Source organism: Helobdella robusta (genome assembly GCF_000326865.2).
Source record: "Helobdella robusta unplaced genomic scaffold HELROscaffold_2, whole genome shotgun sequence".
NCBI lineage: Eukaryota > Metazoa > Annelida > Clitellata > Rhynchobdellida > Glossiphoniidae > Helobdella > Helobdella robusta.
In genome coordinates, this window is record NW_008704083.1 from 9,013,330 (window position 1) to 9,026,161 (window position 12,832).

The 12,832-nt window shown below is 31.0% G+C and overlaps 1 protein-coding gene across 1 annotated transcript; it reads right to left on the reverse strand.

Moving 5' to 3' along the window:
- Positions 1 to 1,724: 1,724 nt before the first annotated feature.
- HELRODRAFT_186399 (hypothetical protein) lies at positions 1,725 to 5,204 on the reverse strand (the record flags this gene model as incomplete). The annotated part of the gene is made up of 11 exons (XM_009017762.1): positions 1,725 to 1,997; positions 2,169 to 2,287; positions 2,595 to 2,728; positions 2,992 to 3,129; positions 3,301 to 3,464; positions 3,661 to 3,808; positions 3,959 to 4,045; positions 4,507 to 4,570; positions 4,670 to 4,673; positions 4,734 to 4,898; positions 5,009 to 5,204. The coding sequence occupies 11 exons, from the start codon at positions 5,202 to 5,204 to the stop codon at positions 1,849 to 1,851; spliced, it is 1,368 nt and encodes a 455-aa protein (XP_009016010.1). The 3' UTR covers positions 1,725 to 1,848.
- Positions 5,205 to 12,832: the final 7,628 nt, after the last annotated feature.

The following is a 12,832-nucleotide window of genomic DNA, read 5'->3' on the forward strand; positions in this document are numbered from 1 at the left end:
GTTGTGTTTTTATGTTTGTATGTATGCCTGTCTGCAAAAACTTCACGTTAATCATTTAATTTTTATGAATCAATCGTTCGACTGCCTGATTACAATTCAAAATTTTTATTTCGTCAAAAATTTCAAACAACAAGCACGTAAAAATTTCTCGCTTGATTTAGATGGCACTATTCATAAGCAAGTAGCAATGATAATGTGGAGGAACGTTCTAATATTAATCAAACAAACTTAAAATTATTTTTAAAAACACAAATTTATTCAGACAAACTTGATAATATTTAGTAAAACTTTAAATTATTCGAAGAAACTTAAAATTATTTGTTAATAAAAGTGATAAATAAGAAGCAAAATATTGCAATCAATCAATCAGTGAAAAAATCCAAGTTAGAAGCTGGCAATTATACAATTGACATCAATTATGTTAGTTTGATCAAATTAACACTAACAGAGGGTTAATAAATAATATTAAGAAGAAAAAAATTATTATTATTATTATTATCTATCATAATAAAAGCAATAATAACATAAAATATATTAAATAATAAATGCTCTTGATGGTGATAAATGGGCCAATTAATGATTGATTATTATAAATTAAGGTCAAACTGATCAAACATCGTACCAAACATGAACGAACGAACGAACGAACGAACGAATGAATGAATGAATAAATTATCGAGCAACTTAACGAATGGGAGAGCGCATGCAACTGTTGTGTAATAAATTTTTGTTATTCAAAAATAATTTATCGTAAACTTATACATATATATATATATATATATATATATATATATATATATATATATATATTTACAATATTTTATAAATTCTACCGAATATTTGGTGTTAATATGTTTGTAGTTCGTTAGCAGTAGTAGCAGTAGCAGAAGTAGTAGTAGCAGTAGTAATAGTAGTAGTATTTTTGCTATTGCAATTGTTGTCAAAAGAAAATTGAACCACTCCTAACAAAACAATGCTATTAAAATTAACAATGGTCTTTGCAAAGTCAAACGTCTGATCTGATAGACCAATGAACTTACATAAAATTCAAAAATTAACTGAAAGAAAGAATGAATGGATGAATGAATGAATGAATGAACGAAAAGACGAACGAATGAATGAATGAACGAAAAGACGAACGAATGAATGAAGGAACGAACGAACGAACGAACTAATGAATGATTTAATGAATGAATGAATGATAGAACGAACAAACAAATGAATGAATGAACAAGCAAGCAAACAAATAAATAAACAAACAAACAAACAAAAGAATGAATAAGTGAACAAATAATATTATAATATAATAATAATAAAACCTGCAGCTAAATATTCCATTAAAAATCTATTTCATTTTTTTGCAATGTTTGCTTACTAGGTCGAAAGATTATACTTGAAATGTTAATGATACGAACTAAACAATAATAATTATAATAATAATAACATTCTCAATAAATAATAAATTGTATGAATAATAAATAATATAAATAAGAATAACAAGACATTTTTGACGACTACTTACTACAATAAAAGCAACGACATTAACCGCTATGACCTCATTAATCATAATAACAACAACAATAACAACAACAATAATAATAATTATAATATTAATAGTAACAATAACAACACCAATAATAATAAGAAGAAAAACAGTAATAACTATAACTACAAATGTGATAGAAGTGAAAATTTCAAGTGACAACAATTTTTATGAAATAAGAGAAACAAAGAATAATTATCACAAAAATATTTTCCCATCGCGTAAGAATTGGATATTCATAATTTTTTAAATACTCAAAATAATAATAATTATTCATAATTATTCCTTAATTATTTAAAATAGTTTCATATCTTTGAGAAGGTTGGCCCCATTTCTTCCCCATCTACAGCAGGCCTATGATGTGATTCGTCGACCGGGATTATCCAATAGTCTTCGTCGTCAAATATCTGCTCTCCTATTGGATGATCGAAGATCGGGATTTTTAGAACGGCTCCTGTGATTGGTTGGTAGAAAGTTAGACAGAATACGCAAAAGATTTTTAAATTAATGATCAGTAATTTTTAATTTTATGGCCGATTGTTAATTATTAAACAATCAATCAATTACCCAACTCATTAAAAAATAATCTATTCAAACCATACAATCATTCATTTAATCCACTAACCAGTCATTAGCCCTCCAAACATGGCAATCCCCAGTGTGACCCCAAGGCATGCGGCCTGCATACCGGCCCTGTAGTTCAAGCTCGTGTCCATTGCCTCGTCACCAAAGATCTTTGTTAGTCTTTGTTTTATTAATTATATTGTTAATTAATTAATTATTGAAGTTAATTAATCAGTTAATGCGATGATTAATTGAAAAACTGGTTTGTCGAGTTTGCTTGCGTTTATTATTTCTTTTTTTTTCTTAATTTTTGAAATGAAGTTGTGTTTACTAATTCAATTTTTTGTTCAAAATAACAATTAACACACAATTTAATCAACAAAACAACCCAACTAATCAATCAAAAAATCAACCAATCAACCAGCCAGCCATCCAACCAACCAGCCAGTCAACCAGCTAGCCAACCAGCCAACCAGTGAAAACCTACCCATTCTCGTAGAGATAAGGGTAACTAATTCCAGCAGCGAGAATTGAACCCAGGCCCGAGATGACGCCTGGCATGCCGTGCAAGTTGTGGACGCCACACGTGTCGTGCAACTTCAGGCGCGTTGATAGATACGGCTGACAATGATAAGATAAAAAAAATAATAAATATAATAACAAAAATAATAAACATAATAACAAAAAGAAAAAGAAGAAAAAGGAAAAATAATAATAATGTTGTTTATATACTCATTGAATATAATAACAGACAGAAGCGCAACACGGCAGTTAAATTGGATTATCTAATGAATAATAATAGGTTTAAAAAAAAATTAAAGTTTTGTCATCATCACCATCACCACCATCTTCACCATTATCAAAACACTTCCAACTTAACCAACCGTCAAAAACTTGTACCCCAGAACGGAAACAACTCCGGCTACCATCCCGGTCAAGATGGCCGCCCACGGCTGGATGATCATGTCGGCCACGGAACCTATCGCCACACCACCTGCCAACGTCGAGTTCTGCACGTGCACCTGGAGGATGGAAAGAAAGAGGAAGAGGATGAGGGGGAGGAGGAGGAAGAGGAAGAAGAGGAAGACGAGAAAGAGGAGGTGAAAGGAAATGTACAACAGACGCCTAACTAACAAACCATTTTCCTTTCCCACGCACACATCTCTAAAAACCACCACTCGTAACAAACAAACCATATTGAATCGATTCTTCTTATCAACGAGGGAGGAAATAGCAAAGGTAGTGATGACGCTGGCTGTCAGCGAGTAGTAGGTGTTGACGATGGCCCTCACACGCCCCTCGTCCACGGCAGTCCCTGAGTTGAAACTCGGCCAACATATCCACAAAAAGATGGTTCCTGGAGCATTTAAATTGTAATGTGGTTGTGCTTGAAAATGAGATAAAAGTAATTAAGAATAAAAAAATTAGAAAGAAATGAGGTGCTGAAATAATAACAAATGCAGAAACTTTTAACAATTTTTTTTGAGTAAGATAGAAATAAGAATATCAAAGTCCCAACTAGTCACATCCATTCTACCATAAACCTAGCTAACCAATCATAGCGAAGATATCCGATTGATAGACGGAACCCTCCTTTTCTTCGGCATCATGTACTTCCTTCTTGTAAAGGACCCAGGCCACCATCAGACCAAAGTAGGCACCGAATGTGTGCACTGTCATGGAGTCTCCGATGTCTGTCGCCTGCGTTTGTGTGTGTTTGTGTGTGTGTGTAATTGTGTGTGTTTGTATGTGTGTGTTATGTGTTCATACTTAATACAATCACCTTGATTTCTAATTTAAAGAGTGCTAAATAAAAACTTTAAAAGCATTAAAAACTACAAAAAGACAGACCCCGATATATCCGATGACGATTTTAATGTTCCCCTCGTAAAATACAATCTCCATAGCTGCCATTATAAGCAGTTGTATCGGACTGACCTACGTAACATGTGTGATGTGTGTGTGTTTACACGTATGTGTATTTGTGTGTGTGCGAGTGTGTCTGTGTGTGCACGTGTGTGTTTGTGTTTTTTTTCTGAGTTTGTTCAACTTTGTTTATTTGTAAGAACGATGAATTATGCAGTATATCTGAATGACTGGAAATAGACGTGTTTCTATTTAAAACACACATAGTAATATGTACTTTTTAATACGTGTATGACAATAACATGCACATGTACGTGTAGTTTTGTATGTATCAGGTGGTTTTATTATATGTAATGTGTATTTTTTGTGTGTGTCATGTGTGTATTTCAGTTTACGTATATATGTAACATGTGTACTGATGTATGCAATGTACGCAATTACGTATGCAATACGTACACTTGTGTATCGCAGTACATACATACGTATAAAAATGTATGTAATGTTATGTATGTGGCAATGGCAAGTGTTCTTACCTTTCCGAGCACAGCGCCGAACGAGATGAGGACTGCAGCTGCCGCAAAGTCAGATTCTATCAGTCTGTTTATGTGTGCGTGTGCGTGCGTATTGTGTGTGTGCGTATTGTGTGTGTGAGTCAGTTAATTTTTATATCATGATCATCCAACCATCGTCACTTACGTTTCTACATTAACCCAGATATATTTATGAACGTCTGTGTCGTTGGTACCGGCACTCGGCGTACCGTAATATTCAAAAGTATCGATCCATCCGTGAATGATGGTCTGCCATTGAAGGACAAACGCCGCTATGAAGAAGTTCATTCCGACACTGCTGAAGCCGTATCGCTTCAGGAATGTCATCAGAAAACCGAAACCGATGAACATCATGATATGGATGTCCTGGAACACTGGGGTATGGTTAGGGTTAGTGGTTAAATAATCAATGGTCAGTTCTCATTTGGCCGATTTTTAAATTTAAAAATCACTAAAAGATATAAATAAATGTCTTACTACTCACAAGAGTAATAATGTTCTACGTGTTCTTCCGCCGTCTCCTTTGCATGCACTTCCGTATAGTTTTTATTCAACGGTTTCGGCATACCAACTTCCCAATCGTACCTCACGAACACCCCAAAAAACACCAAGATGATGATCTCGCATATTATTACGGCGAGGGTGAACTTGTTTGGAAATTTGCAGTAGTTTCTCACCATTTTTGGGTGGTGATGGTTATGTAGAAATTTGTGCAAATTTTGAGATTAATTAAAGAAAAAGTAGGTTTGACTATGAATAAGAGATGAGTAAAATTCCTAGTGGCGATGTTGTATAGTGATGGTTGTGTCTGTTGATCGTCAGTCAGATGACTGATGTTCTATTAAGCTGTTCACCAAATTATCTACTTTCTGAATCTGAAAATATTTTTAATTTTGGAAATAGTAAATTTCAAGTTTATCCAACAGTTCATCAGTTTATAATTGCCACCAAATTATTAATTATAATTTAATTAAACACCTCATCATGAGTTTTATGACCGCAAATTTAATGACAATAATAATCTCAACAAAGCTCACATTATCGCAAAAAACGTTCATGTAATTTGAGTTAAACATAAACTACTCGTGACGAATCACCAACAATTAATCCATCATATGTTTAACAATAACAACAACTTACCGATAACGCTCAGCAATTAATCAGTTGTTAATATTTATTAATATTATTATTTCAGTATTCATAATAATAAATATTATTATTCATATTATTTTTATTATGTTTTTTGTTTCCTTATTATTTACGAGCGAGCGGCTGCAATCTTGTTATTATTAATACTAACAAATTGTCGACAATAAATCAGTAGTTAGATGAAAGATTCGTAATATATGTGTGTGTGTATGTTTGTGTGTGTGTGTGTGTGTGTGTGTGTCTATATGTATGTATGTATGGAAATGTACACACACACACACACACACACACACAAACAGACATACAAAGGAATATACGTACATAACTAAAAACAACTTAATTTTTTCAACATAGCTACAACCTTACCTGATCATAAACACGCAAACGTGCAAACAAACAAACATACAAACATACATACATGCATACATACATACATACATACATACATACATACATACATACATACATACATACATACATACATACATGCATACATACAAACATACACATATACATACATACAAAAATACATGTACACACAAACAAATATACGTGCCTAAATGCAAATAACACGTAACTTTGAATTAGTAAACGCTCAATTTATCATTAGTACACACACAAAAATATAATTAACTAAATAACTAATTAATCACCTAATTAATTATGCAGTAATTAATTAATATTCATGAGATGAATATCTGAATTATGATTGGCTGAACGTGTTTGGTATGTTTCGGCTGGTTTCACATCCAAGATTCGATGAACTTTGAGGCTATTATTTATTACTGACGTTTTATTGTTAACTACTGGCAGCAGTAGTTTAACTAATACAACTAATAGTAATAATAATAACATTAATAAAATTAGTAGTAGTAGTAGCAGAAGTAGTAGCAGTTGTATTGTAGTGGTAGGAGTAGTAGTAGCAATAGCCGTAGTAATAGTAGAAGTAGCAGCAGCAGTAGTAGTAGTAGCACTAGTATTGGTAGTAGTAATAGTAGTAGCAACAGCAGTAGTAGTAATAGTAGTAGCAGTTGAGGTAGCTGTGGTGGTTGTAGTTGATGTCGTCACGTTAACAAAAAAAATGTTTCATTTTAGTGCCTTTGTATTAAAATGTTGTAAAAATAGTTTCTCACTAAGAGATACTAAAAAGTACTTGTGAGTATAAACAGTAAAAGTTGTATTAGTAGTATCATAGATAGTGCTGGCTGTAGCCTCAGTAGTTTTGTATATCTATTTTAATTTAGGTATTTATATACTAATTAATAATTATTTTTTATTTTTATTTTTTAATTATTATTAAGTATTTTATTTGTATTTATTGTTTATGTATATTTATAATTTTAATTTATAAGACGCCAGTGTATTTATCTAAATGTTGCATTTTTAAGGTGCTCTGATTATGTATGGGTTATGTAAGAAAGCGCTTATCTCTCTATTTTATGCTCCTAAATACGTTCGTATGTATTTGTGTTTTTATGTATGTATGTGAGTGTATGTACGTGTGTGTGTGGATGTATGTCTTTGAGTATATACTGTATATGTACGTGTCTGCCTGTCTGTCTATCTGTCTGTATGTCTATATGTTTGTGTATGTGTTTGTATAATCTTATGGGATTGATTACATTTGGAATTGTTTGTATACAATTTGTATGTTTGTTTGTTCTCGTGTTTGTAAAATTGATTATTTGAGTGCCGCAAATGTGTATGTTTCTATGAAAAGGTAGTTTCTGTTCGCTTTTTTTCCAGTGTCTAATTTTACAGATTATGTGTTTTTTTTACCAGTGTACTGCCAACAGATCACATATAAATGTGTGTATAAATACTTTTGTGTATGTGTCTATGTGTTCGCTTTTGTGTGTGTGTGTGTGTTTATATATATGTGCGTGTTTGAGTTTGTTTTAATGAACCTTTGCATGTTTTTACTATGTGTCTGTAATGTACCTATGTGGGCCTATGTAAATTTGCCTGTGTATGTGTGTATATGCTATGTATAATTATTATAATTGACATAATTGTAATAATAATATTATAATAATAATTATTATAATTATTATATCATAATTATATCATAATTATAATATAATAATAATTAGTATTTTTTCATAATAATAATAATTGTTATGACATTTGTGTAATGTTTCTTACTAAAATTTTTTCAAAAGCGTTTTCAAACATTAGTTTCAAGTTGAAGAACATTGTGTAGACAGTCTAGGTCTATGTCAATTTGTCTGTCAGACTCATTTTTTTTTTGTGTGCATGTATCCATGTCTGTTTGTCTGACTGATCGTTTATTTTTCTGTTTAAAACATTTGCAGTGTTTGAGAGTGATTAAGATGAACCTTACAATCATTGCACTGATAAAGAAGTTGAAGATAAAAATAATATTAATGATTGTGGTCATGCAAATGTCTAATGAAAATCGCAACAACAAACAAAGAGTACATTAAACATTTTCAAGTTCATTTTTAGTGTCTCTTTTTCATAGAAGTGTCAACATTGAAACACATAGCACAAGTAGATACGTGTGAATTGCTGCATAGGCACTCATTGCAAGTGATAGTCAGGGATTCGAACCCAGACAATGCTACTACAGTAGTGCCAGGCACATTAACCATTACACAATCACGCCGCCCGAGTATGTACATTTGTTATCTTTTCATTATTCTATAACCTTTAATTGATGACGAGAATGATTTTGTTGATGGTAAAGTTGTTGAAAAGAGAGATGACATGAAGGCGATGATGAAATGATGTTACTAACTTCCGATGAATTAATGCATCCCAGATCACAAAAAAACTCTTTCTCAAAGTTTTTCAACCTTTAACCCCTGAATAACCTAACAACGTCTCAACTGAACTGCTGATTGAAATTATTATTATTAACAATTATTTCAAATTAATTAAAATAATAAAATAATAAGCCAGATGTATACCAACATTAAATTACAATGAGGTCTCAATTGCAGTTGGTATATATATATATATATATATATATATATATATATATGTATATATATATATAATGTTTAACATAATTAACATAAATATATATATATATACATCTATATGTAGGTGATATGTATATATGATATATAATATGTATGCGATAAGAAGTGATATGAATCTATATATATAATATATATATATATATTTATATACATATATATATTATTTATATATATATATTTGTGTGTATGCACGTTCGTATGTTTATTTGTATGTGTGTGATCAAAGACTAATATAAGGTGAAAGAATTATTGAAAGAATAAAAGAACGAATAAATGAAAGAGTTGAAGAATGGAAGGAATCTCGTGATTTATTTCATTTATTGATGTTAACTATGGTAATGATGATGATGGTGGTGGCAATTTAAATTATTGTTATTATTATTAACCATAATTATAATTATTTTTATTATTATTATGTATTTTATTTTTATTATTAATGTTATGTATATGTCAATTACTAATATTCAAATGTTCATATTCATGCTGCTACCATAATGGCTGTTATCGTGGTTCTTGCAATCATAAAAATAGTAAAACAAATAATGTTTTTAATAATAATAATAATATAATAATAATATTATTATTATTATATTATTATAATAATATATTATTATTATTATTATTATTATTATTATTATCATTATTATCTTTATAGCGTTATTAAATTTAATTAGCCAACTCCAACAGTTTTTCATTGCTTTTACGATTTCGTCACTATGATTAATTTCCATTTTAGCTTCTTTTAGTATATGATGATATTATTTGTTATAAAATCATAAAAGTAATCACTAGTATTATAATTGTTGTTGTTATTATTGTTATTGTTGTTGTTGTTTTTTATTATTGTTGTTATTAACGGCTTCAGTAACTCTTTGGAAGTGTCGTCTTTTTAAAAATCCAACCGCGATAAATCAGTTAGACTCTTTCATAAAGCTGAAAATCCTTTGATGCAGTTGATGTTGATAATGATGACGACGGTGATGATGATAATGATGTTTTTATTGTTTTTGTTGATGTTGATGATGATGATGATAGTGAAGAAGTTGATGTTATTGATGATGATGAAGATTGTGTTGCTGTTTTTTGGATTATTGTGATAGTGATGCTGTTGTTGTTGTTGTTAATGTTGATGGTGATAACAACAAGGCTGCTGTTTTTGTTGATTATGGTGATGAGAATGATGATGATGACGATGACGATGATGATGATCCTGATGATGATGACGACGATGATGATGATGACGACGATGATGATGATGATGATGACGATGATGATGATGATGATGATGATGATGACGATGACGATGGTGATGATGATGATGACGATGACGATGATGATGATGATGATGATGACGATGACGATGACGATGACGATGACGATGATGATGATGATGATGATGATGATGATGATGATGACGATGACGATGATGATGATGATGATGATGATAGTGGATAATTAGGATAAAACTTTAATAATGAAGTTGAAAGAGAAACGTACGTTTCAAACATCTGCAAGACAACAAGATTATCTGGAAAGATTATTTTTTGGCAGTGCAATTAAACGGTTTTGTAGTATCTAGTTTACAAATATCATTTTGAGTAATGTATTAATTGAGGCGGCAGGATAGCCTGATGGTTAAGATGCCTGACACTGTTTTTGCTGTGACTGAGTTTGATTGCAGAGTGATCCCGGTCAATCGAATGCGACGTTGATTTCTTTGAGGACATTGTGAGAAAAAATTTGTTTTAATAATAATTGTCAGATCATGTCAGTGCGTTGAAATAATCCGGTCATTAATGATTAGAGAATAAAAGAATGAACGAATGAGTGATTGAATGACCGACCTACCGACCGACTGACTGACCTTACAAAGATCAACAACCAGCCAATCAGCCAGCGACTGGTAGCAAAAACTCAATACTTTGGAGGGCATTAACTTATGGATTCGAATTTTGTTATCAAATCTGTAATCCCGGAATTTTGCTAAAAAATTTTCACTAACCAATCGAAAAATAGTTATTTCTTTTCAATAAGTTTGGGTTCACAATAATCACCGTATGGCACAATCGATAGCTAACAGCTTTCGTCCATGTTGTTCGCTCCCACAGGCTTTGCATGTGCCTAAGCAGTTGTGATGGCCTCCTGTCTTCAATGACTTCGAAACAACGTTCGCCAACACACACGCGACGATCTGGTGGAGAAGTATTGTCGGATTTGTAATATTTATTTACCACAAACCATTGACTTTTGTCTTACATTCAAATTCAAATCGTCAAGCCCCGAGAGAGCCAGCATCTCACAGTCCACAACAGACTCAATAAAAATCAGCCTAATTCCAGTTAACAACTCCAAAAACAACATCATCGACGACACCTCTCTGGGCACTCCTTCCCCGTCATTTAGTTCCAACAAGCATGCAAAAATCGCTTTCTCCTTATGTAGCCCGCACAAATCAATTTGTTAGCTCGTGGTGTCTTTCATTTAGTATTGAGGATTGATAGTTTTATTAGTTAGGATTTGCAATCCGACGATACCTAGTATTCAGTATTTTGTTAAGTATTCTTTCCAACCAAGATTTCTGGTAGTATTGATAATAAAGTCAATAATAAATATCTTAATATTAAAAGCCACTGCCATTACTACAACAACAACTGCTACTATTATTATTATTACTGCTACTGCTAATACAACAACAACTACAACTACTACTGTTGCTACTACTTCTATTACTACTACTACTACTACTACTACTACTACTACTACTACTACTACTACTACTACTACTACTACTAATAATAATAATAATAATAATAATAATAATAATAATAATAATAATAATACTGTGACTACTACTACTACTGCGACTACTACTACTACTACTACGAGTAATAATAATAATAATAACAAATAATATTAACAATAATAATAATAATATATATAATAAGAATAATAATAAACAAAATGACGAGTGAAGAAAATTCGTAAAAAATTTTTCGTTGGTTATTTATCATGGGCCACCTTTGTTGCGTTGTCATCGTTCTCCCGTAACATATGTAAGACATACATAACCATTATAACAATAATAACAATAATAATTATAAAAATAATAATAATAACAATAATAATAATAATAATAAGTTAATTATGAATTATGATCTTTCGGTCATAATTCATAACTTTTTTTCTCAATATTGCAGTTAGATTCACAACTTTTGCTACTATTAATGTTGGTTAGGAAAAAATAAAAACAGTAATAATAATGAAAATAATAATAATTATTTTCATTATTTTTGTCATTATTATTATTATTACAATTAAAATGATCTCCATGTTAGCTCAGACGGTAGAAGTTCCACAGTCAATTCACATGACAAGGTTCGAATACAGCCTATCCGAAACCCCAGGACTACCGTATTGATGGACTACTGACTCTGTATTGGTATTGATGACATAGCCGTTCTACTTGTATAGACGGGTGCAACTGATGAATGATATGCATGTAAACAGCATAGTAGATACATTTTTTTAATGTATAACGATGAAAATGATGTTAATATTGGGTTGATTAATGGTATGTATATGTGGATTCTACATTCTACATTCTAGTTCAAAATTTAAGCAATGGATAACTTTAGTAAAAAAATATAAGTTGGAGTGATTTTATTATTTATCGGTTGAGTTTATCGCTATTTTACTGTTTTGCGTTATACTGGTTACTCATTCAACATCATAAAACAATTTTTTTTATAGTTTTATTTTAAAATACAAACTGTTTTATCATCATTTTGTACACACAGACACACACAACACACACACAACACACACACACAATACACACACAACACACAATAATATAGTAGTTATTGAAAATATCAAACAATTGTTAATTCAATTCTGTTGTAATGGTAAAAGAATTTTAGTCATTGATATCTGTATACATCTATACATACCACGGTATTATATATAAATTATATACATACGTGTTTAATAATATTTAGATTTAAATTCAATTTTATGCGTTTATACGTATAATAAATCATTTTTACAGACACACACACACACACACACACATACACACACAGACACACACACATATTTGTATATATATATATATATATATATTTATATATATATAGTGTATAAAGATTATG